Genomic DNA, 26,535 nt, shown 5'->3' with positions numbered 1-26,535 from the left:
ATCTGTGATAGTTCCATTCCCCACCCCGCCCCCTTCCCTCCTCCCACACAGCACAGATGTGTCATGCCATGTGTGTTTCTCCAGCAGTGGTGTTTCTTTTCAATAAATGAATGTTTTGGCTTTGCAAACACTCTTTATTGCACTAAGTAAAAGACAGCGTAGCCCAGGAAAACAACAGGCACTGCTAGTCAGCACATCATACGTAGCAAACACAGATGCCTCCTAGCACTGAAACCACTTCACGTCACTCCTGTACAGGGCACCAAACATTACTGGTGGCTTTCAGCATCCAACTGCTCCCTCAAGGCATCCCTAATCCTTACGGCCCTACACTGGACCTCTCTAACAGTCCTGCTCTCTGGCTGTTCAAATTCAGCCTACAGGTGTTCAACCTCAGTGGCCTATGCCTGAGTGAAGCTTTCACCCTTCCCTTCACAAATGTTATGGAGGGTACAGGACGCGGCTATAACCATATGGATGTTATCAGCCAGGTCCAGCTTCCCTTACAGATAGTGCCAGCAGCCCTTTAAATGTCCAAAAGCACAGTCTGTTGTTGAACTGCTCCTTGCTGCCATCAAGGCTCCCTGTGTATGGTTTCATGAGCCATGGCATTAAGCAGGGTCTCCAAGGATCACAATGGGCATTTTGACTTCCCCTACAATGATCTTCTGGTCCAGGAAGAAAGTCCCCACTTGCAGCTTCCTGAACAGGCCAGTGTTCCGAAAGATGCGTGCGTCATGCACCTTTCTGGACCAGCCTGCATTAATGTCCATGAAACGCCCACGGTGATCCACAATCGCCTGGAGAACCATTGAGCAATACCCCTTCTGATTTATGTACTCAGAGGCTAGGTGGTCTGGTGCCAGAATTGGCATATGCATGTCATCTATCGCCCCTCTGCAGTTAGGGAAACCCATTTGTGAAAAGCCATTCATAATGTCACGCACATTGCCCAGAATCACGGTTCTTCTGATCAGGATGCGATTAATGGCCCTGCACACTTGCATCAACACAATTCCAGCGGTAGACTTGCCCACTCTGAAATGTTTAGCAACCAATCGATAGCTGTCTGGAGTAGCCAGCTTCCAGACTGCATTCGCCACACACTTCTCCACCGGCAGGCAGGGGCGGCTCTAGGAATTGCGCCGCCCCAAGCAGGGTGGCATGCTGCGGGGGGGCGCTCTGGCAGTCGCCGGTCCCATGGCTCCGGCGGACCCTCCGCAGGCATGCCTGCGGGAGGTCCACCGGAGCCGCGGGACCAGCGGACCCTCCGCAGGCGTGCCTGTGGGAGGTCCACCGGAGCCGCCTGCTGCGGCACGCCGCCCCAAGCACTTGGTGCGCTGGGGTCTGGAGCCGGCCCTGCCGGCAGGGCAGCTCTCAATCTTATGTCCTTACACCGCAGGGTGGCGGCGAGCTCAGCACACAGCCCCATAAAAGTGGCTTTCCCCATCCAAAAGTTCTGCAGCCACTGCTCGTCATCCCAGACTTGCATGACCATGTGATCCCACCACTCAGTGCTTGTTTCCCAAGTCCAAAAGCGGCGTCCCACGGTGGTGAGCATGTCCGTGAATGCCACAAGCAATCTCGTGTCATTCATTATGCGTGTCGACATCATCATCGTCAGACTCCTCCCTGTCACTTTGTAGCTAAAGGAGTAACTCAACTGCAATTCATGAGGTGCTGGCGAGACTCATCAACATATTCCTCAGCAGTTCGGGATCCTTTCCCGCAGACCGAAAGGGAAGACACAGCATGCAGTACAAAAAACATTGAAAGATAGTGCCAAATGTGGATGGAAGCACAGGTATTGCTAGGATGCATTGCGGGGCATTGGGACAGGAACCAGGATGTCCCCATGACCTCCCCGTCTCCCTTCCCACAAGCCTCAGCGCCAGAATGGGAAGAGGTGCTCTGTGGGATAGCTGTCCATAATGCACCGCTCCGAATACCACTGCAAGTACCGCAAATGTAGCCACGCCACTGTGCTTGCAGCTTACAGTGTGAACACACGGCTGCGCTTTCCCTGCTATTGTCTCCGAGGGCTGGTATAACTCCCGGCAGTCTACATCTGCAAGTGTAGCCACAGCCTGAGTGTGATGGAAATCAGGTGGGGAGGGGAAAAATATTGCTTCTTCTAGCCATGTAGGAGAAAGAGCTGGGTAGCTCAAGCCCAGTTATTAAGGGCTTGAACAGCATGCAAACCATCATGTCAGGATTATGAAATAAGCGTCAGCAAGCACATTCTACATTCCATGCGCTCTATCTATGGTTAAAAAAAGTGACACTTTTTCCTCTTTTATGGCTCCAGTTCTTTTTTCAGCCACTTTTAGGATGTTAACATAAGGGAAAGGACATTACAAGACAAGCCCTTCTAGGTCACAAGGAAAGAACATTTATTACTAAGCTAACCCTAAGCACAAGAATAAAGTATATGCAATCAACGTAAAATAGCTATACAGTGCATGTATCCTGTACAGGAATCTTTGGATCAGTGAGTCAATGCACTATTATAACACAGGAACTCTACACTGCCAAGATTAAAGAGTTTGGGGGAAGGGTGTTTGTAAAGGTTTGGTACAAGTAAATGTATTCAGATGTATTTGGAGCCTAGGATTACAGGAAACTCTAGGCCTCAGTCAACAATTTACTATGAAAACAAAATTAGAAGGGTTTCCTTTATTTGCAAAGTTAGCCAAAATTCTTCTGTAGTTGTTTCCCTTACATTTAGGTCTCTTTCACTGTTAGCTCAGACCCAATGGCATCTTTTCCATCCACTCTTCAGTTTATTCTGTCAAAACATTGTAAATAACTTGTTTCCACTTTGGCAGGACAGACTGGCAAAAACAAAAGGAAAGCATCTGGACTAACAAATACGTCATGACTAACTTTTTTTGCCTAATAAAAAAGCACCCCCTGACAACTGATGCAAGGTGGGTATACTCACATGCACACAAATTACAAAATACATATAAAACCTCTTTGATTTAGCTACCACACTAGTCACATAACTAAGTATGTGACACAACTGATAGTTTCTTGGAGCAACATCAGCATGGCAAATGTAACCATTGTCAAAAGGAACAAGGTAAATTAACTTGGATCTTGAAATGACAGCTGAATTTTAGTCCATGATAGGTCTCTATTTAATAAAGGCAGCAAGGACCGCATATGCTGTGTGTGCACTTCCAGGATTCTGCCCCACTGAGCAGAGACTGCATGTGCTATTGTGTATCAGGAATGCGGGTCCTGAACCCAAGTCCATGGGACTCTTAGGTGCTAGTCAGTGCCAACCTGATGCCCAGGGACCTGCTAACAATTGCTAGGGCAGAAGCCAGGGCTGGCTCCAGGCACCAGTGCAGCAAGCAGGTGCCTGGGGGCAGCCCGTCCAGCTCTTTGGCGGCAGGTCCCTCAGTCCCTCTTGGAGGGAAGGACTTGCCGCCGAAGAATGAAGTGCCAGCGATTATAGCCTTTTTGGTGGGGGGGCGCGCTTTGGAGCGGCAAAAACGCTAGAACTGGCCCTGGCAGAAACTGAACCCCAACAGAGGACTCCAGTCCTGGAACGTGATTGGCTCATAGCTTCCATATAAACCTAGCACAGGAACAGGAAATTGTCTGTGCAGCTGGGATTCACTCTGCTCTGGACAGTTTAACTCAGGAGTCCCCAATGTGGTGCCTGTGGGCGCAATGGCGCCCGGATGGGCATCTAAATGCGCCCGCGTCCTGGATGGTGGTTGAGCATCCACCAAAATGGCGCCGAAATTTGGTGCCATTTCGGCGGCGACGCCTCTGGATGATGCCGCTTGCCTCCGACAAGCGACGTCATCCAGAGGCGTCCCCGTCGAAATGCCGCCGAATTTCGGCGCCATTTCAGCGGATGCTCGACTGCCGCCACAGTCCTTCGCCAGACGAAAAAGGTTGGGGACCACTGGTTTAACTCACGCCCCCTTGGCTACACTTCCTGGCATTCCAACCCAGCTTGATTCCTGTCATCTGGTTTATTTATTTATTGGTCACACTTAATATTCTGGGCACATTAATCAATGGTTTTGATTTCCTTGAGAATCCAACTGGTATTCAATAGGTTATTTGTAACCATGACTTAACCATCTAGAACATAGGGTTGCCAAGTTTGGTTGGATGTATTCCTGGAGGTTTCATCACATGACAATCTTTAATTAAATATTAATCTTGAATTCCTGAAGACTCAAGGACAATCCTGCAGAGTTGGCAACCCTACTAGAACACCATCTTCTGATATGCTTATATCTGTCTATAACACATATTATTCCTGGCTATAACAGGCTTGGAACAGTAGTCCTTTATAAACATACCCTTAATATAATGTGTGACTTTTTAAATTGCCACCCTCGGATGAGTCTACATTTGTATGCTGCATCAAGACTGGCATCAAAAAAGGCAACACCCAAGTATCAAAGGAAACAGATTTCAAAGAATCCTGGGGGCACTGAGGGGTCTCCAAAACTGCAGAGCTTTATGAAAGAGCGAAGGAGAGTTAAGAGGATGTGTATGTACAAGCTGTAGACAGTATAATATAAAACATAATGCCACATCCCAGGTCAGCGAAGGCTCTTTAGGATTTGTAGAATTGTCTGTCTTACAAAATTATAGGGCCTCCATTACCACAGAATCTGGGTGCCTCTCAACCATTACATGTTAATTTCTCTATTTTAGGGTTGAGGAACTTAGGCACAGAGAGACTAAGTGACTTGTTTAACATCACACAGGAAGTTTGCGGTTGAGCAGGGAATTGAACTTAGGTCTCCTAAATCCCAGCTAGCACTCTAACCACTGCGCCATCCTCCCTCTCTTATGTCAAAGGATTTAGGTCTTAAATCCCGTGCACCAGCAGTTCTCAACCGTCTCCACACCATGACTCCACGTTACAAAAGAAAAGTTTTAGGCACTATCCCACCCCACCCCCCATCTAGTCATAAAGTACAAGTGACTGTGACCCCCCTCTTGTTCCCCTGGACCTCTGCACTGTCCAGGTTTGAGACTCATGCTCAGGAATTCCCATGCCAGATTATTAACTGCTGTGCTATTGGACAACGATGCAAAATTATTGTAAGCAATAAATGTGTACGCCCAACTGACCACTGGATAATGATCATGAATAAAAATATTAACAAAAAGACCAAGTATTTTTCAACAATGTGCTAGACCTGATAAAAGTAAAGATATTGCAAAATAGCAACCAGAGGCAAGAAAAGTATCTAAAGTACAGGTAGAAACTGATTTTTTTCCCCATCTGTTCTGCCTACCTTTAGATCAGGGGTCTCAAACATGCGGCCCGCGGGCCGCATGCGGAGCTCTTCCCTGCGGCCCGCGGAGCTCCCCAGGGCCGCCCAGAGGGGGGGGCAAAGGGGGCAATTTGCCCCGGGCCCCGCAGGGGCCCCCAAGAGAAAAGCGGAGGCTCCCGCCTCCGCCCCTCTCCTGGAGCCTCGGCGCATAGAGCGCCGAGTCTCCGTCCGAGCGCCTGAGCCCCGCCCCGATCCGAGCCGCGTGGGGAGGGGGCGGGGCTGGGAGCTCTGGGCTGAGCGCTGCGCTCGGCGTGGAGCTCACAGCCCCGCCCCCCTCACCACGCGGCTCTGAGCGGGACGAAGCTCAGGCCTCGCCGGAGACGCGCTCGGGTAAGGGGGGGGGAGCGGGAGCCGCCGGGGCCGGGCCGGGGCCTGGGTGGGAAGCGGGACCCGCCGGGGCCGGGGCCGGGCCGTGGGGGGTGGGAAGGGAAGCGAGACCCGCCGGGCCGGGCCGGGCCGGGCAGGGCCGGGCAGAGAGACCCGCCGGGGCCGGGCCGGGCCGGGGGGGGGGGAAGGGAAGCGAGACCCGCCGGGCCGGGGTTGGGGAAGGGAAGCGAGACCCGCTGGGGCCGGGGCCGGGCCGGGGGGGGGGGGAGGGAAGCGAGACCCGCCGGGCCGGGCCGGGGGGTGGGGGAGGGAAGCGAGACCCGCCGGGGCCGGGCCGGGCCGGGCCGGGGGGGGAAGGGAAGCGAGACCCGCCGGGGCCGGGGGTGGGGAAGGGAAGCGAGACCCGCCGGGGCCGGGCCGGGCCGGGGGGTGTGGGGGAGGGAAGCAGGACCGGCCGGGGTGGGAAGCGGGACCGGCCGGGGTGGGGAAAAGAGGGACCCGCCGCCGCCGAAGCGCAGCCCGGTCTTCGGCGGTGGGGGGCCCCTTCTGTTCCGGGACCCGCCGCCTAAGTGCCCCGCCGCCAAGCCACCAAACAGCTGTTGGTGGCGCTTAGCACTTTCCAGGAGGGAGGGGGGAGGAGCGGGGAGCCGCGCGCTTAGGGGAGCAGGTGGAGAAGAGACAGGGCAGGGGCGGGGCCTCATGGAAGGGGTGGATTGGGGGTGGGGCCAGGGGCAGCAAGGGGGCGTGTCAGTGATGCGGCCCTCGGGCCAATGCACTAGTCCTCATGCGGCCCTCGGGGTCATTTGAGTTTGAGACCCCTGCTTTAGATATACAGTGAAAAGATATTTATGCCCTTGCGAAAAAAGACAGAATGCCAGAAATCCCAGACACAAACTCTCCACCTAAAATGCAGAGTTCAATTGGACGACTACTTCTCCTACTGGAAAAAGTTGCCTTTTAAAAAATACAATGCCCTATGTAGGAAGAAAAGCATTAATGTTTAGTTATTCTGATTTAGGGCTCCAGTCTGCAGCCACTTCATGTTTTCTTCAATCAGAGAGGCACACAGAATCAGATTCAGGAAAGCATCTGTATTCAAGACAGCACTTACGCATGTACTTAGGTTCCACTAAAGTTAAACAAGCGGGAGAGAATATTTTCCTACACAGGGGGTCAGTTTAACCACATGTTTTAAGCCTTTTTCTGAATCATGACCATAGGGAAGTCACAACAGAATCAAGCCCTTAAAAAAAGTAGGTGAAGTCCAGTTCATTAATTTGCAAGTCATTTTTATGACAGATAAGGAGCTGCTCAGTAATAATTTAAGACTACTGATATGTAATACTGGTATGAACGCTGTAACTGACTTGGTCAGTGAGGTAACATAACTACGGAGCTTATTAGAATTTCCAATACGAATGACTGCATTATCTAAATTAACAGGGGGCTTTTGCAAGAACAAACAGGAAAGTAACACATTGGTTCACCAGATAAGAACATCTCGGCATACACTTAAAAGACAGTGGGGTGATCAAAAGCACTAAGCAGCTTTTGAAGGACGTTCTCCCTGATGCTGGAAAAAGAACTGGTTTGTGAGTTAAAGGCAGAGATTGTCACCCAAACCCCACCAGTCATGGAAGGTCCATAATATGCTTACACCTACGAGGGTCCTCATGTAGAAAATGGACAGACACCTGATAGATTATACTTGTGTCTTCTACTTTTATTGTTTTTAAGATCTCTTTTCTCCATAATGTTTTTGTTCTAAATAAATAATATTGCTCTAAAAAGGCTGTCTGGTCATTAGGTTCCACTGTCATTGCTCCCAAAGGGATCAGAAGAGCAAGGTCTGAGCCTAAATCAGACCTGCTGAGATAATCCCGGTGATCAGACGACCTGCAGCCCAAAGCCTGGCCTGAGAGTGGGAGAACTGCATGATTCCACCCTGAGGCAGGTGACAAAGGCTTGAGAGGGGCCATGCTCAGAGGAGTCAGAGGTGCAGTTAGCCTAGTACCTGTGACAAGTTTATGTCCCCACCTTTCCGAATGCAAGAATAAGGGTTAAAATAGGGAGTTCTGGGCTGACAACTACACACACAAAGACACTGCAACAGTTGCATGTATGCTTCAGTGCAAACCACAGATTATAAAGTTTAAAAAAAAAAAAAAAGCATTTCCTGAGTTACAAGACCCCAGGCTCATTTCATTTGCTCTGTCTTGAGACCCTATCATGATTAGGGCCCTGAGAAAATCATGGATTTTTTTTCTTTTTAAATGAGGCAATGTCACAGGGAAAGTGGCAGTTTTCATGGGAGGTGCACAGAATGCAGTCAACGAAAGGTCACTGCTGCATTCCTTTGCCCAAAATCAGCCGCTGAGTCCTCTCCAGCCCCAAACTGCTGCCATTTACTCCCAGGGCTGCAGACTTTTTCCCCCCGCTCTTACTTTCTCCTGCTCAGTTCCCAACCACCAAGCTCGCCCACCAACACACAAGACTGGCACGATGCCCGCTACCACCTCCCCGTTGTTGGAAAAATTGTATCACTGAAATTGATGAAATTGTGATTTTCTCAGGTTCCTAGTCATGATGTCCCCATCCAGAAAGGCAAAACCATTTCAGACGTCTCATGCAGTCAAAGATAGCCAACAGCCATTTGTGCAAAAACTAAGCACTTAAAATTTTTTTTTAAAAAAGCATCAAATCCAATTGCCCTAGGTGCCTCTGGTACATTTCCATAGCACATTGCAGCCAAGGATCTCAAAGCATTATGCTTAGCATTACATGATTAAGGTTATGTATCTTCATTTTATAGATGGGGAAGCCAAAGCACAGAGGTTAAGTAACTTGCCCAAGGCCACAGCGAGTCAGTAGCAAAGCCAGGGCTGAAATCTTGGCTCTATTAAAGTCAAAGGGAGTTTTGCCATTGATTTTAATGAGGCCAGGATTTTATCTCAGGTTTTCTGACTGTCAGACCTGTGCCCTATCCATTAGGCCACACGGCCACTCCTCACAATCTCAAATTGATGTGCTGGGGGCTAAGCATTCAAGTCTCCATGTGTCAAAGTAGCATAAGATAAAATCTAAATGTTCCTCATTACATACAGTTACAGGTTACTGAATTTTGGCAAGATTTTTAAAAGTGCCTAAATCCTATTTTCAAAAATAATTTAGGAGCCAAAACCTCACTGAAACTCAACAGGTAAAATTTTCAAAAGCATCTAACTGTACAGTAATTCATACCCTTAAGATAAAATGCAGTAGATGTAACTGCAATTTTAAAAGGTCAATATCTCGGAATGATTTATTTTTTAAAATATACATTTAACTTAACTTGTCTTCTTAATCACTACAGTGTGAAGTACTTTATCTTTTTTCTATTTATTTTTTCCTACAAATATGTATTTATGCAGGTGTTCTGAATGGAACAGAAACAAATATGTTTGATTCTGCTTCTAACTCCAATTTGCAGGATATAATGACCAATCATGTCCAAACCTCCCTCTTTCTCTCTCTGTGAATGTACTGGAATCTGCAATTCCTGCCACCTCAGCAAATAGTGCTTTGCAGTTAGCGATATAACCAGCTGAAGGAGACTATCACATTGCCTTAATCCTAAAAAAAAAAATTAAAAAGAGCTAGCGTTTTGTTTAGGATTTTTTTTTTTTAATTCTTATTTCTTAGCGATAGAGTTGTGGATTTTTTTTTTTTAATTCCACACCGTACTTTAGTTTTAGAACACACTCCCGCACCATAACTATTTTATAAAGTAAATCAAAATGTAACCTTAAGAAGTCACCAGAATCTCCTTTAATGTTAAATTGAACACCTGTAACTTCTAATCCCACATGTCAAAACATCTGTAAATTACCTGCAAAAGTCAGACGGATTTTGAGGGCTTTGTACTAGCTTTTCCAAGAGACGCACTGAGGTCAGAATTGAATGCCATACCCAGGAGAATGTGCACTTTACTGAGATGCTGGCATGCAAATGAAAATAAACGTTATTATTCCAGCAAGCCAACTCCAACATCTCAGCCACTCTGCTTGCTTTGGAAGCTCTCCAGTCCCATCTTTCTGTATATGTTATTGGATATGTATTTTATAAGCACCCTTCCTCTTGGTTATATTTTGCCGTTCCTAACTTATTCCATTTAATACTTCATGTGAAAATAAACCTCTCAACATTTCAAGAAAACAACTGTTCCCTGGCAACAATTAGTGGAAACTGTTGTCACCAGTATTTTACTTTGATTCAAGATAAAAACCTCAGTTCTCTTTCACGGATTTCAGCAAAGCCAACTGTTTAAAGGATAGTTTTCCACTCAAAAATAAGAGATTTGAAATATCTGAATTCCCAGAGAGTTGTGGGGAAAAGGAAAAACAAAAGCAGCAACCTAGACCATTCTGACTACTACAATCAGCTGTTCCACATTAAAAAACATTTTATCTTCCAGGTCCCATGGTTACTTTATTTAAAAAAAAAAAAAAAAAATCAGAGCTTGGAATTCAGTGACTAATCCCAGTTTCGCAGCCAAGCAACTTCAATGTCTTATCAAGACAAAGCATGGTAATGTTAATTAAGCACCAAAAAAATACTTATAAATCTTCATTTTAAAAATAGAAAAATATGAATTATGTCTCCAGGAAAGGTTGGGTGAGGTAGTTAATTAAGTGAGCTTTGAAGTGCCCCAAACTTTGCAACACAAAAGCTAACCGGGCCATTTGTCAGGGGCCTAAGGGCTGCAGCTAATTAATACTGATTTGCATAACTTGAAACAAAAATAAATGTAAGCCATCCTCAGATGTCCTTGTGAGGATTCCCCTTTATAAAAATGTGCATATCTCTAATCTTAGAGAGGTTTTGCAAAGCAAGGTATTATTACCCCTACCACCTCAGGCCAGGCAGCCAAGCTGATGGGAGCAAGAGGCCACATTACTAGTTAAACTAATACAGGCAACTTAAATTGGGCGCCAGGGTGGATAAAAATCAATGCTTTTTTTTTTTAATCGTATTTTTTTGATAAAATGCTTTCTGAGGAAAAAACCTATCTAAAGATAAAAAGCAGCAAAGAGTCCTGTGGCACCTTATAGACTAGCAGACATATAGGAACATGAGCTTTCGTGGGTGAATACTCTTTCTGCTTTTACAGATCCAGACTAACACGGCTACCCCTCTGATATCTAAAGATAGTTTTAAGACAGACACATTATAGCTCAAAGCTCTCTCATTATGGAATAGGGATTATAAATTCTAATTCTATAGTATGAGACAATATATTCATGTAATGTTTAAGAAAAGTTTTGTAAATGAGTTCCAAGAGTTCATAGTTTTATAAATTCTTGGTACAAAAGTAATGTTTTACCAGTGGGTGGAAGAGGATGCTTATTTAACCTACCATTAGCATTCCTTGCCCTGCATCAGTTCATTTTCACAAATATGTTTGCTTGCTGACTGTCCAAGAATTTGGAACTCTACAACTCTGCACCTACAGCCTGAAGTCTCAGACAAAGGTCAGAAACTTGGGCTGGCCTTAACATCAAATCCAGTAGCAAAGTCTGTAACTGTCATCCAAGAGTAGCTCACCACCAATATATAGGTAGAAATTAACTAAGGAAAATGAGCTTGGGGCTTTCATTAGCACCAGTGAAAGGAAAAGGGTCACCTTATCTTCTCACAGAGAAGAGAAATAGGAAAACATATCTGCACTTCCCCAAAAACTTCCTTTCTTTTATTAGGAAGATCCATGGATCTTCCCCCACCCTGAGCAACATTTTAGGAAATGAGACAAAGATTTGGTGCTTGTTCACACAAATCACCACATGCCTGTTTAGTACACTACTGCAGACTAGCCATCCTGTTGAATCCAACAGGTTAGCAGCAAATTCCTGTTACTGATTCTTTGGGTATCCTGGTAGACTGTGTACACACATCACACTAAATATATTCAGAAATCAGTGGCAACATTTCTGATCTTGTGCAAACAGGAACATAGATGCAAGGGTCTGTGTATCTGTGTGTGTCAAGTTGTTTATTGTCAAGAAAATGAGGTGGCTTGTTCTGGGACAGCTCACAATAGGATCTGTTCCTGGAAAGCAAAGAAGTCCTGCTGCTTAACACAGGAAAACAACACTACTGCCAAATAAATCTTGTCCAGCAGATCAAATACCAAAACCATCATTCCTCATCTATTAGCACAGCTGAGGAAGCACATCATGTGGGCAATGGAGGTTTTCAGGGAGTCTGGTATGAAAAGAATACACAGATTTCTGGTTACATCTCTATGCAAAGAAAGTTTGCATTGGGCGGCGGGGGGGGGGAGGGGCATGTGCAGAATAACTTGGTTTGATTTGGTAGCAGGGAGGTTGCATCTAAAGTCCTGTCGGCAGTAAGATTTATCAGGACACCCTGAGCTATGAGGTAAATTCTTTACTAAGAGAAGGAGGAAAATACTCAACACTGCAGAGGAACTGTGATGGAGTGTACAAACCACACACTGGGCAATAAAGGATTTTGGGCCCAGTCAGCCCTGCCCCGCACACCTGCAGCAAATGCTCCATCTCGTATCGGAATTAAAAGACAGGGAAACAGCTCATTTTGGCGGTGGAGCTGGAAGTGAGCAGACCTGCAACCCACAGTTGCAGCAGCACAGAGAAGAGGGAAGCCTAAAGTCTCTGACATAGCTGTCCAAAGGGGCCCTCCCCCAGGGAAAGGAAGACCCACCTCAGAGAGGGAAGTATCCCCCTCTCCTCCGCCTGTGGACCCTGGTAACCCCCCCCCTTACTTATTTGATTCAGACTTCCCCAACATAGGAAAGCCTTGGACTAAGCTGACTGGGGACAAGAAGAAGTGGCAGGCCTTAACCTCAGTTGCCAGGCGACTGGTAGCCCAAAGGGTGGAGTGGGAGGGACTGGGCTCCCTTCCCTGCCAGTCACAGATTGCGGCCTTGACCACTAGGCCATGCTTCCCAAGCAAATCCCGAGTGAGGACCATTACAGGAAGGTAAGCCTCAGATCTCATGAAACGTCAACAGTGCAACCATGGAAGCACGTTCCTCCCTTGCTGCTGAGGGGGAATAATTGTCTTTCAACAGCTATGCTCCAGTAAAGGTTACTGGTTACCCACCTGTACTCTAGGTATAGCTGTTAGGGGCAGATCTCTCAAAGTCAAGATCCCAGGGCAGCCTCTACAATGCTGTGAGGTTTGATTCCATAAAAGTATCTTTTCACTGAGTCCTCACCAAGTTCCCGCCAAACGTTTCCAAATTTTCTCGGTGTAAAAAAGGTCTTTTCCACTTGGTTTATGTCTAGTTGGTGAACAGACGTTAAACCACACTTAATTACAGAGTCCCCCATTCAATAACTGGACTCTGCTTATGAGCCCTGCCATAATGGAGACTCACCCAATCATCATAATATAAGCACAGGAACTTAACCCAGGGAAGTAAAAAGGATCTTCCCCTCTTCGCAGCCATTAGGTGCTGTGCTGAGTTCTTCTCATATGGCTGTCTCATTACTTTAATAAACAGTGCAGCAGTTAGAAACCCAATGAAATATACCAAGGCCAACTGTCAGCAATTATTATTAATGTTATAATAATGATCATCATCATCATCATAAGATGCCGGCTAATGCTCATCTTCTCTAGCATGTAAAGCTGATAAATATTACCAGCATCTCAAAGGCATAGATCTGGCGATTCTAAACAAACAGCAAACAATGAACAATGCACTGTTCGGCTCCTGGCAGCAGCTGACAAAGGGAAGGAGGAAGAACTCGTGGCTGTAGCATGCTAGGGGAGTAAGGATAAATACAGCTGGACATTAAGGCAGATTCTTTCTTTTCTTGTAATGCTGTCAAGCAGCTGATCGTCATGAGGATATTCTCATACACCTTAAAGGGACACTCCCAAATTTAATGTTGTCAAACTAATCTTTTTTTTTTTTAATGTATTTTTTTCTGAGAGAAGAGTCTTTAAATAGCATGATCTGATTTTTAAAAAAGATTTTATTTATGTCTGTAAGGATTTTTTCTGCACCTCGGCTGACGTTTAGAAAGATCTTTCAGGCAGAAACAAGGGCAACACCAAACAACCTCAACTCACACCCCATCCCTCTTTCGCAGTGTACACGGTGTCAGCTGTGCTGCTGCTACTGGTGAACTCCCTCTTTCAGCACCTGAGCAGCACGTGAGCAAGGTCCTCACTTTAGTGCAGGGCAAGAGTGCAACTGATCAGCAACAAAAGAGTGACAATGATGCAAAGTACTAATGCACGAGATGAACTGGGAACAAAGCCTGTATTCTGATCTCTTTCGGTTATCGTGCTCTAAGGGGTTACCCTGGCACAACAAAAGCGTCAGATACTAATGTAAGAGACAAGGTGCGGGAGGTAATATCTTTTACTGTACCAACTTCTGCTTGTAAGCTCAAAAAATCATTTCTCTCACGATGTCCCTTTAACCAGTGCTTGAAATGGGTGGGATCACAGACATGGCCAAAAAAATTTTTTTAAATCAAGCTGTGCTCCTGAGAGGCGAACTTTCAGTCTTCCCTTCCCTTTATGAAGGACTTTGGAAGTTGTTTTGTCAGCTTATGTTGGACCATCACTAGAGTTAGCAAAGGACAGTATGTTAAAATTTAAAAATATCACAACTAGTTATTGTCTCAATAGAAGTTTGGTGTGTAACTCTGTCCTCATTTAAAAACAATAGTAGTAAATAGTTTCTCGAGCTAAAAACTGAACGTGATTATTATGAAATAAATATATACATGAAAGTGTGAATTGTCTGTATCAAGCACATAAAATTTATTTCAGCTCAGATGACAGAACCCCAACTGTTTTCACACCACTTTAATCACTGCTTTTACCTATGGCACAGTGGAAATATAGCCATTCAGACTTAGCAAACAGGAAGAAAAACCAGTCACCCCTCAAGACCATCAGTAGATGGGCCATTACCAAAATAAGCAATAGTTTAGTCTCCTTCCTGTTCATTGGGTTGCAAGAATATTCTCCGCATCATGGATTAACTTCTTTACAAGTTTCTTACACGCAGGCAGCTCTTCTTTCCTTTAAGCCTTATTGTATTTAAATGCAATAAACACAGATTACACCACCTAATCATAACCAGTGTTATTGACTCTTACTAGTTGATACAGAAAAGAAAAGCCTAACCATTGGCCACAAGATTGGATAGGATCCATCATATACACTTAGCAGCATCAGACTTGATTTTCCCAGAGTGAATGTCTGAATAATAAGGGAATGAAACAAAAAAAGGATTGATGGAATGGGGAAAAAAAATGAAGACCAACTGTTGGTGAAATCTGCCAGAGATTTAGTAGTTTTCTTTGTAAAGTGAGAGAAGAAGCGTTTTGCTTTTTATACAGAAAAGTTAAAATAATCTTTACTCACCTGTATGACTTCTATTCCTCTTTTCCTGGAAAAAAGAAAAGGACAAAGGGTTACTTTAGTAAATGATGAATAGTAACGGAGTTCAAATACTCAAAGAAATACATTGCTTGATATTAGAACATTAAGGAAAAACTCTACGTTACAGTACTTGAGGCAAGTCCAGGCCCCAATTCAGAAAAGCACATGCTTAAGTGCTGTCCTGAATAGGGACCAACTTCAGCACATGCTTAAGCATCATCCTGAACCGGGGCCTGGGAGGTGAGGTGGAAGATTATGTAAATTATACATTAGTGAATGGTCATAAGGGATGTTACATGGGTTTAATTTATAAGCTACCAGACAAAGGAAGCATAAGAAGTTCACGTTAAAGCAGGGAACACCCTATTTTTAGTTTTTTCCCTGCTATCCCTCTCTCCCCACCCTTTAATGTAATTCTCACACCGTGGTACTAGTGTCACCTACAGAATGGGTCAAATTCAGAGGTGACATGTAAGGGGATGTAAGTTTGTGTTAGTCAGCAGGTGCAAGTTTAAGATGCTGCATTTTATTCTTATTCGTGTCCTTGTACCACGCCCATCACCCTGGTACCTGACCACCTTGCACTGTCAGGCATCTACATAGAGATTTACATCAGTCAAGTTTCCTCTTTTCCACCCCTCATGGGCAAGAAGGGACTGTGGAACTGACCTAAGGGATTTTTAAGCTGTCTTAGAAATGTTAACAGGTTACAAGAGCTGCTGTCAATGTCGTGACCCAAAACATGGCCAGATCTGAGGCCATTCCTAATTCCTGCTGGAGTGAACTGTGAAGTCTTGGACTCATTAGGAAGCCCTCTGCCCTGCATATATAGCTCCAGCCTTAAGGTTAATAGTTGCATCGTGCCTAAAAAAAACGGGCTGGCCAGGGCAGTCAGAGTGCCAGGGGTCGAGGAAGTCCCTTAGGGGTACACCGACACGGCTAGGAGTGCAAGTTAGGCTCACCCCAAACTTGGCCCTTCATCTCTTGTGGCACTGGCAAAGCAGCACATATGTACACAGCCAGACACGCTTCCCTTATTACATCCAACAAGCTGACACCACACTAAACTACTAGTAGAAATCCATGCCCACTCCATGGGGGGAGGGATAGCTCAATAGTTTGAGCATTGGCCTGCTAAACCCAGGGTTATGAGTTCAATCCTTGAGGGGGCCACTTAGGGATCTGGGGCAAAAATCAGTACTTGATCCTGCTAGTGAAGGCAGGGGGCTGGACTTGATGACCTTTCAAGGTCCCTTCCAGTTCTAGGAGATTGGTATATCTCCTATTATTATTAGACACCTTCCCCTCTATGTGCAGACTATTTAAATGCAGAGCAATTTTCCTCTCAAACTCAGAGAGAAATTAATTTCTTGAGCCAGTTCTTCAGAAGAGGCATTAGACCAGGATTCCTTTTACTTGCCTCTGCTAACTCCCCAGGTAGAAGTGAAAGATCCTTTGGCACGAGGAAAAGGAAAAAAGAGTGAGTAACTCTGGCCAACATTCCTCTGCTCTATAAAAGAGGTTTGACAGTAGAGTCCATGGCTCTGTGTGTGGGTGAGGGGAACAGCTGCTGACTACATAAGTGGCTGCTCCCATTGTCTACCCAACCCAGAGTCTTGTTCTTCTGGAAGACAATAGTGAACGTGCCCAGGAGGAGAGACAAGCGATACAAACGGCTTCCTTCTCCTACCTCAAACTCTGGGAATCACACAGTGCTATGGGAAGCTTCCCTTATTTGTACACCTAGGACATTGAGAGCTTGCTGCTCAGCAAAGACATTAAAATAGAAATAAATGAGGTAAAATCATTGAACAGAGAAGTGGACAATCTCCAACTTCTTTTGCAGCCAGCAAGTTCCATCTATTTTAAACACAATATTATTCAGCAAGTGATAATAATGGGGCATAACTTGCGGCAGATTAACACACAGCAAATGAGGTTAGCCAAACAGCTATTTCTAGTGTGGTTATGGAGAAAATGCGATTCAGCAAAGAAAAAGTTAGTGACCAAGTTTTCAGTAGCAAGTAGCAAGAAAAAGAAAAAGGCATTTAACAGCCAGGGAGAGGTTTAATAAACAATGGCTGCAACCCAGTCAGAAGCATTCCAAGAACCACAGAATACCCAGTGCTTAAGCAAGCAAATGGGCTCAGTTTTGCCGTCATTGCCTCATAATAAGCAGAAAGACTGAGGCTGCTGCTGAAACGTTCAAAGCCTCATCCCCCAATACTCCCACAGAAGTGCTGTTCCAAAGCCTCGTTATGGACAGAAGCAAACCCAGGTGGTGGAAGAATACATTTTTCCATTCCTATATCGATATAAAACTCCAGAAACCATCACTCTGAAGCCTACTCTGTCTGCACAGTCAATGTGCAGCGATGGAAACAGCTACACACATGTCTGAGAGCTCTTTTCATTCAGAGTATAACCAGGTTCAACCCTCATGGGGATTTGTGGTCTGTTACCGTGCAATTTTTAAGTTCTCAGCTTTTTTGGGCTTTACGAACTTTACATGACTTTACGAATTCCACCTGTGCAACAGCACAGGATTTCAGCTACTAGTACACAGAATAAATCCTTTTCTGTTTTCAGGGAGTGAGAAGCTCTATCCTGGTTGCCAAACCCACTCAAGGAACATTCAGTCTGAAAGCTTTTTATAATCCCAATAAAAATGGGCTTTACAAATTGATTGGAATTTACTAGCACTGACTGTACCATAAATGCAACAATATGTCCAAAGAACAAATTACACTAGCTTCTCACCACTCCATTTAGTGCAAAAATGGTAAGTAAGAAAGTTGTGTTGTGTTGGATAAAAAGTTAAACACAAGCTCAAATGACAGAAGAGAGGGTGGAAATGGTTGTGACTTTGGTTTGCATTGCTGGGCCTTCCTCAGCCTGTCTTCAGAAGAGCTGCGTTCCTTTTGGTTGTTCGAAATGTTGTTTCACCCTTGAGAACCAAGAAGAGAAGGAACCAGAAAAGTTAAATCTTCTGAGAAGTAACTAACTTGGATTGAGTCTTTACTGAAATTGCTTTGTTAAAAGTAAGTTCTTTAAACAGAACAACAACATTCAACAGCCAGAATGACTTATTCCTGAGGGAAAAGCCCATTCAGACAGGCAACCACGTCATCAGTTCTGGAGTTAGCTACATCTCCAGTGTACTGATCACCCTACTTGGTGCTTCAAATCTAGATATACACACACACATCCTGTATCTCAGCCACGGAGTTTCCATTGGGCAAATTCCTTTGACAAGACAACTCCATATTAGGCTGTGAACTAAACTGTACTGAGACCACCACTGATACAATCAACGTGCACAAGATTCCCCCGCCACACACACACACACAAACTCCAAATAAAAAACTACAATCACTTGTAGCAGCAGTCAGTCCTGACCCAACAGACCATTGCCTTGAGAGCAAAGAATGAAAAGACCGCTATGAATTCTTTTGGCCAAATTTGTGATTGTTGGAGAGAGAGCGAGAGAGAGAGAGAGAGATGTGTTGGGCGAAGCACACGGATGTGGGTACGGCTGGATGCTGCCAAAGATGCTGCGCACTAACGCTTGCCAAAAACTATAGTAAAAGGGTTTTCCCTTGTGGGTGCTACTGTGTTCTTCCTGGTGGACAAAGGAGCCAGGATCCATCTCACTCACACACCCCTCTCCTTTGGAGAGAGTAATGCAGCCAGTCTCCTCTCCTTGCACTCAGGAACTGCAAGCATCTGCAGTCTGACTGCCTCCTTCCTAGGTCCAACAAAAGGCCTCCCTGCCCAGCTCACCTGCATGGAGCAGCTATAACTTAACTCCCGTCGGCCACCCCCCCCCCCACACACACCCACCCCATTTCTGAGAACAAAAATGTAGGCTAATTTTAAAGCTTTTCCCTCTTCCCTCAAAGTGGGAAACACAATTGGGGCTCAGGATAACTAATCTGCACATTTTCATTTCATGGATATTATGAAAATGCCAAAAAGGTTAAAACGAAACTAGATCCCAAGACACCATATTTTGTTTGAAAGCACAAAGCTCTCATATCTAGGCAGGGTGTTTATATTCCAATTTTCAGTGCAGAAGAAATGTTTATCCCACATTTAAGCCGCTGAAAGAAGTGGTTTACAATGAAAAAAACCAAGTAAAATCCTTTGCAGCAAAGCTGCGACACCACAAGCAGCCATAGCACGCCTGGAGCTATAGAAACCTATTTGGGTGCAGCACAGATTACAGATGAGGGCTCCTGGTTTATTTCCCTTTCGGCATAGGACTCTATATTAATCACTGTTCTCAGAAGGAATCAGGTGTTGCTGCATGTAAAAAAATAAATGTTATCTAGTCATGTTATTGCCACATCATTAACTCTCAATAGAAAAAAAATCAGAAGCTTGTTCTGGCTTGTTGTTTCGGTGCTTGAAATTTCTGAACCATTCTTATGCTATGAAGCAAACTGTACCACATGCAAGCATGACTGAAATCCTTAAAATGTAACTTCATTAGATTCACCCACCTCTGATTTTTTAAGCTAGCTTGATCTATGAATTCAAAAGAAGATGACACCATCAAGTTAACATAGGCCCATAACTGATGCTTTGGAAGGTTTTACAAATCCTAAAGCTCAGTAGAAATAGTTCCATTAATTTATTCTTTTTGTATATAACCCAGGTGATTTAAACATTTCCCAGCAGTATCTGAGACCTAAACACTGAAGCACCGTACTGCTGAATGACAGCCGGCAAGAGAAAATGACTGAAAACAAAAGGCTAACCTGACTTATTAACATATCGGATTAGGGTTAGTGTGGCCGCTGATCGACGGTATTGGCCTCCGGGAGCTATCCCACAGTGCACCAGTGACCGCTCTGGACCGCAATCTGAACTCGGATGCAGTGGTCAGGTAAACAGGAAAAGCCCCGCGAACTTTTGAATATTTCCTGTTTGCCCAGCGTGGAGCTCCGATCAGCACGGGTGGCGATGCAGTCCGAAATCAAATAAAAAAAAGAGCTCCCGCATGGACCATGCGGATGTGATCGCTGTAAGGGCAGGCAAATCCGTTCTATCCGTTCTATCAGCGCTCCGTTACAGAAGATGAAATTCAGAATCCTTTTTTAAAAATCTCCAGACAGACGCCATAGCAGGGACTCAGCGCACTGCAGCGTGACAAGCGTAACGGAAAGCCAAAGAATCAAATGGATGCGCATGGACTGGAGGACTGAAGCTATCCCACAGTTCCTGCAGCCTCCTAAAATTATTTGCATTCTTGGCTGAGCTCCAAATGCTTCTAGGGTCAAACACAGTGCCGGGTCAGGTAGTGTAGACGTACCCTAATACACCTCTACCTCGATATAATGCTGTCCTTGGGAGCCAAAAATTCTTACCGCGTTATAGGTGAAACCATGTTATATTGAACTTGCTTTGATCCGCTGGAGTGCGTAGCCCCGCCCCGCCCCCCCGGAGCACTGCTTTACCGCGTTATATCCAAATTCATGTTATATCGGGTGGCGTTATATCAAGGTAGCGGTATATATTACTGTCTGAGCTGAGTGACACGGAGAAAAACAAAGCATTTATAATGATCAGATTTTATTTTTTAAATTATCAGTTTTAATAGTCTAAGATTATAAATACAAGTAAGGAAGCTTGTTTTTTTTAATATAATAGGATTTTTAATCAACATTGCCTCTTTAAATGTAGTAAAGTAAAAAAAAATATATATTTTTTTTTATAAGGACTTCCATAATGGGATCCCAGAGTGCTTTATAACTATTACGGTACTAAATCAAGCCTCCTAATACTACTGCAAAACCTTCCTTCTCGACAAAGCCTTTCCAGCATGATTTCAAGACTGGAATCATCAAAAACCTATTTGTATAAGTATGGATTTCACTTGAATCCCTAAGTGTTGAAGACAGCAGATGATGGGCTCCTGGACCATATGGAAGTTACCATCATGGTCTTGATCTGGAGTGATGCTCCTCCTGTGCAGAAAGCTGAAGATTAGGAATGCTTGAATCAAAGAAACAGGGGTGCTTGTGGCATCTTAGACTAACAAATGTATTTGAGCATAACGTTTCGTGGGCTACAGCCCACTTCATCAGATGCATAGAATGGAACATATAGTAAGAAGATATATATACACATACAGAGAACATGAAAAGGTAGAAGTTGCCATACCAACTCTAAGAGGCTAATTAATCAAGATGAGCTATTAGCAGCAGGAGAAAAAAAAACTTTTGTAGTGATAATCAAGATGGCCAATTCCAGACAGTTGACAAGAAGGTGTGAGGATATTTAACATGGAGAAATAGAATAGAGTACTCCTGTTCTTTTTGCGGATACAGACTAACACGGCTGCTACTCTGAAACCTGAATCAAAGGAGTGGGTGGATGTATCTACTGAGAGTATCTTCATCTACTGATTCCGGATATAACAAAGCTTCAGCTGGCCAACAGGATCCACATATACTCACCTTCACTTGGTCATTAACATCTTGAAGACATTCTGCTTAGCCATCTGTCCTCTTGGCACAAAGGTTTCTTTGCCCAGCTTGTCTGCATCAGAATTTCACTGTCTGAGTAATCTGCATTTTTATTATTAACATCATGACCCTGCAGTATGGATCAAGTACCAGTATTTTCATGTCCTAGAATTTATTCCAACTATAGTATCTGTAATCGCCGCTAAAACTGATTGCAACCAGCAGTTACTAAGGAACCACTTGAACAGGAGAGCCAGTGCAGATGGACTGCCCCATTCCAAAATGTTTATGGGCTACTGGCCTCCTTAGGGATACACAGGGTCTTCAATGGTTCCTTTACTAAAGGCTCAATTCCGTTCGATAAGTGCCATAAACTCCCACTGAAGTTCACTGAGGTAGAGGATGCTCAGTGTCATGCATGGAAGCACTTGGCACTTGCAGGATTGAGCCCCAAGAGAGCTTTTCTTGCACCCAGCCCCAGGAACTCAAGTCTGTGCTAAATTTCCCAGTTTAGACCAAGAATACATTTGCCTTTCAGCAAGTTTTTCCTTCTGCAGCCAATATTTTCTTAATCTCATAATGGTAAAAATGCCACTCCTTGATCTGTATCTATCTGCCTTTCCCAATGCTGTGCTCTCCTTCTAAAGCATCTTGTAGCACAGGAAGAAGAATACACCTCAGTCACAGAGAGGTAGCCTGCACTGCTGGAGAAAAGGTGTGACTACACAGTCATTAACTCTGGAGGCCTCTCACTTTAGGTGGGCTGAAAAAGTGAGAGAAATGACCCTGAACTCCACACCCAGTTTACATTTCTGTTGTAATGAATCCCACTTAAAAAAAAAAATTACCTTTACCACTGAGAGGAGTTACATTTGCCACAATATTTGTGTTTTTTCTCCCCCATCCCACCCAATTTTACATAGATGGAGAACATCATGAATATGAACATGAAGTCAAACACTACAGCACTGTAAAGGATTTTAACATGATCCCCACTGTACAAGTATGAGACCTCGCAGGATCAACGAGTTCTCAACAGAACTTCAAAGCATCATACCATGTTGTATCTCAATAGACATGACAAGCGAGTATATTTTTTGGAAGACAGGCAGCAATGTGACTCCTTAATATTAATGTGAGCCCAGGCATTGACTCTCCACACACCTCGTTGCAAAGTTCACCCCAGAAGTATTCAAGCACTCATTCATCCATAAACACCACCAAATGACATGGAGCACAGTTAGAACCCTGGTAAGTTATGAACCATGGAGGACCAGAACTAAAGTGCCACTGGATAAAGTGACAGCATCCAAATTTCACTTCTTACATTGTTTTATTTAAGAAGTGAAGTGGGGGAGAAAAACCAGCAGAAATAAACCAGACACGTCAGGCAATAACTGAAAAGAAATAAGCTAGCTTCAGTCCCCAAACATTAAGATATTCACTTACAGAAATGGTTTCAAGATATATTACAGGGCTACTGATTTTAGCACTATTCCTAAACAAGCTGTATTACTAAAATAGTCAAAAACCATAAACTTGAAAGGGTTTATTTTCCTCCCTTTGTTTTTTTTTAAATTAGTCTTTTAAACATATATCAGTGCTTTTGAGTTCTGTAAGACTATCTTCTTCTGTCTAATAAGGATAAGGTTTTCCCAACACACACTGTTCTGGGATTCCAGTTCAGAATCCTTGCTCATCATTTGCATAGCAGGGACACTGAATCCTGAAGTAAGAGAAACGCAACCTAAGGAGGGCTGAAGAGGGAAGGAAGAATAATTTACACCTATCTAAAGAAAATTAATAGAAATAGGCAATTACCCATCCTACTAGTCATTTGTAGCAATATTAGTAACGGATAGCGATTCTGAGTAATTGCATGGGCCTTTGTTATTTTGGAGACTACCTCCCCATCCGCAAACCACCCTAAGGCCTGGTCTACACTATGGGGGGGGGGGTCGAACTAAGGTACGTGACTTCAGCTACACGAATAGCGTAGCTGAAGTCGAACTACCTTAGTTCAAATTTCCTACCTGTCCAGATGCCGCGGGATTGAACTCCGCGGCTCCCCCGTCGACTCCAACTCCACCACCGCTGTTCGCGGTGGTGGAGTTCCAGAGTCGACGGGAGTGCGTTCGGAGTTCGAACTATCGCATCTAGATTAGACGCGATAGTTCGAACTCCGAGAAGTCGAACTCTCCGCGTTGACCCGGCGGGTAAGTATGGACCTACCCTAAGAGCGGTCATCAGTGGATACAGCTGGTCATTACTGTCAGCAGCTGGGGGCAGCATGCACACTTAGCAAAGGGTCCCCAGCGATAGGACTTCTTAGCTTACAAGATCAGGAGTCCAAGCCTAACCCTTGGCTAAACCAAATGCATGGCCCATCTCTTTGCAAGATACTTGTAGGTACTTTAAAATGTCTAAACCAGACACAAAATCCATTGTTCTCTGTCTTTATGGGTACAGTTCTCTGTATTATACCTACAATAGGTTAGATTAGTATTATTTTTGTTAATTAACAATTACTAAGAAGTTTCTAAAATCTACACTTTACTTCAGTCTTAACAAACCCAATCAAATATGCAATTGTTTGAGTCAACGGTTACAAATTACTGAATTCCTTTTGATTTAAGTAGAAGAGATGGAACTAACATAGCATATGTCAAAAGAGATTTTCAATCCTTCCTTTTTCAATCAAGACACTATCCATATAGGTTAGGAAATAAGGAAGGTGAGTAGTTGGAAGGTGAGAAAGGCCTGCTTTGTGCATTAGGACACTCACCAATTTGTTAATTGGGGTATTGATCATTTTTCTGCACTTTAGTATGATTCGGAAAGCCAGCAGCAGCCTAGTCTCTTTTCCTTAGAGTCCCATTTCCACTAACTAAAGTGAAGACGTCAGGAACATCATCTTAGAGTCTTCTAGTGGAACAGAGTAAAAAGGCCCACTGGAAAGACCTGCAGTGAAATCCTGGCTCCACTGAAATCAGTGGCAAAATTCCCACTGAATTAATGGGGACAGGATTTCACCCTGGGTGTCTAATTCATGTCTGGAGAATATAGCTAGGACCACTCTAGAGTTAATAGCAGATAGGTTTATTCCTAGTTCAAATTATATATATATTTTTAAAGGCACTAAAGGTTAACACTAGGGTCCATTTTTGGTCAATACCCTGCAATAGGATGCATGTTACCTGCACCCAAGAGGGCCAATAAGATGAGCTCAAAACGACCCACAGCAGCAAAATATTTTTCAAACTGACCAATCACTGGAGAAAACTATCTCCAGCTCCTCCATGGCAATACCCTAATAGAGTAAGAGGCACGTGGATGTGGTGTATGACAGTGAACTGATGATGATCACCTGCTTCATTGGCACTCTTTTCATACTATATCATAAGGCTTGTTTAAAGCAATTAATGCCAATCAAGACAGCACATACAAGGCTAAAGAAGGTCACGTGAAATTAAAAGGAATATATTTAAAGGAAAGGAAAGTGAGCATGCCGCCAACACATGAGAGACATTGAGTGTTCGTTTGTAGGCACAGGAGTTTCAGAATAACAGATCTCCATGTTGCAGCTGCTAACAGAACCCACTGTTACCCCATCACATGGCTTGCCACAGTGCAGTGAAGATAACAACAAAAGTGCTGGGTTGTGGCCCAACTCTTGCTTTTACATAGTTTATTCCTGTTATCAACTGCAGTGTTGATACCATGGGAGTTCCACACTAGCAGTAGGGGGAGCAGCTAGCACACAACGCCTGTGATGATGGCACAGCTTTACCATTACAACGTTAGCAGAGTGCATTTTGATGCCCTTGGGACTAAAGCCGTCTTCAACAACATAGGGATATATCTCTCCTACCTTTAATGAACAGCTCCTGATCACCTGATGCTGGTCAGCTACTTCTGACGACCTACTGACATGAGTTCACTGATGAGCACATGGCTATTTGGCGAGCCTTCTTTCTCTCCCTCTGCCTTGCCTATAGCCAATACCGACTGCTGAATGCAGGAATTACTGAATGAAATTCTATAGCCTGTGTCAGGCAGCCAGCTAAGCTTACCTGATCTGTCCTCCTGCCTAACACACACTCTAAAAATTGGGGTCATAATGGTCTCTGCGGGCTTAAAACAAAAAACAAATCTATGAATCAACAAATGCTAGCCGTGCACAAGGCAAAAGTCATAAGGAACGGGCAGTGCTTCAAGAAAGAGGGGAAAAGACAGATAAAAAGCCAGGAGAGGCATGGAGAAGAGAGTTTTGTCCCTACACAACAGGGCTATGGCAGAAGAGGAAACCCCCGAGAACCCTTCCTCTCCAAAGACCCATGAAATGTTTTACTCACAGACTACCAGAAGACATAAGGAGATAAGCATTCATTAACTGAACGTTTAAACCAGATGAGTCTTTCTAAGGTTCCTGTTAAAATGTGACCCAACATACAATTGCTTCATTGTTCAATATGGTTTTTAATCTTTAACAAATGCACACCAAGGCTTGTGAAACCCACGTACATATTTTATTATGACCACAGCAGAAAACTGTATAAATCATTAATGTAGGGTGTGGGGAGACAAACAGCTGCTCCCCATACACTGGTTAATCAAACATTTCAGGTTACTGAGGCTTTTACAATACAAAACACGGTTGGCATAGAGACAGTATGTGTTTTCCTTTGGACACCTATAGAATTACAACTCTCAGCACATTGAGACATGCAGAGACTGTTTCTCTAGAGGTTGTGGACTTAGGCACCATCAATTAGGCTTAAGAATCAGAAGATTCTTCTCCTTCATTGGATATAAGCTCCCTGTCTAGTCAATATCAGTTCACCAGTGTTAACACAGAGGGCACACATACAGTATCAGCTATGTAGTGCAGGGTTAGGAAGACAATTTTTAATATGGAGATTTGCTTTGCTATAAGATAGGTAGTTTTTCTTTTAAGGTTCAACACAGATTAAATGTGGGTTTTT

The 26,535-nt window shown here is 44.3% G+C and overlaps 1 protein-coding gene across 1 annotated transcript in view; it reads right to left on the bottom strand.

Moving 5' to 3' along the window:
• ITPK1 (inositol-tetrakisphosphate 1-kinase) overlaps positions 1-26,535 on the bottom strand; it is a 256,870-nt gene that overhangs the window by 151,060 nt on the left and 79,275 nt on the right. Inside the window, exon 2 of the mRNA XM_045014140.1 lies at positions 15,060-15,084. Within this exon, the coding sequence (XP_044870075.1) occupies positions 15,060-15,084 (25 nt within the window). The remainder of the gene's footprint in view (positions 1-15,059; positions 15,085-26,535) is intronic.

Source organism: Mauremys mutica, chromosome 4, assembly GCF_020497125.1.
Source record: "Mauremys mutica isolate MM-2020 ecotype Southern chromosome 4, ASM2049712v1, whole genome shotgun sequence".
NCBI lineage: Eukaryota > Metazoa > Chordata > Testudines > Geoemydidae > Mauremys > Mauremys mutica.
Note: the sequence above shows the minus strand (reverse complement) of the source record. Positions and strands in the feature narration are given on the sequence as shown.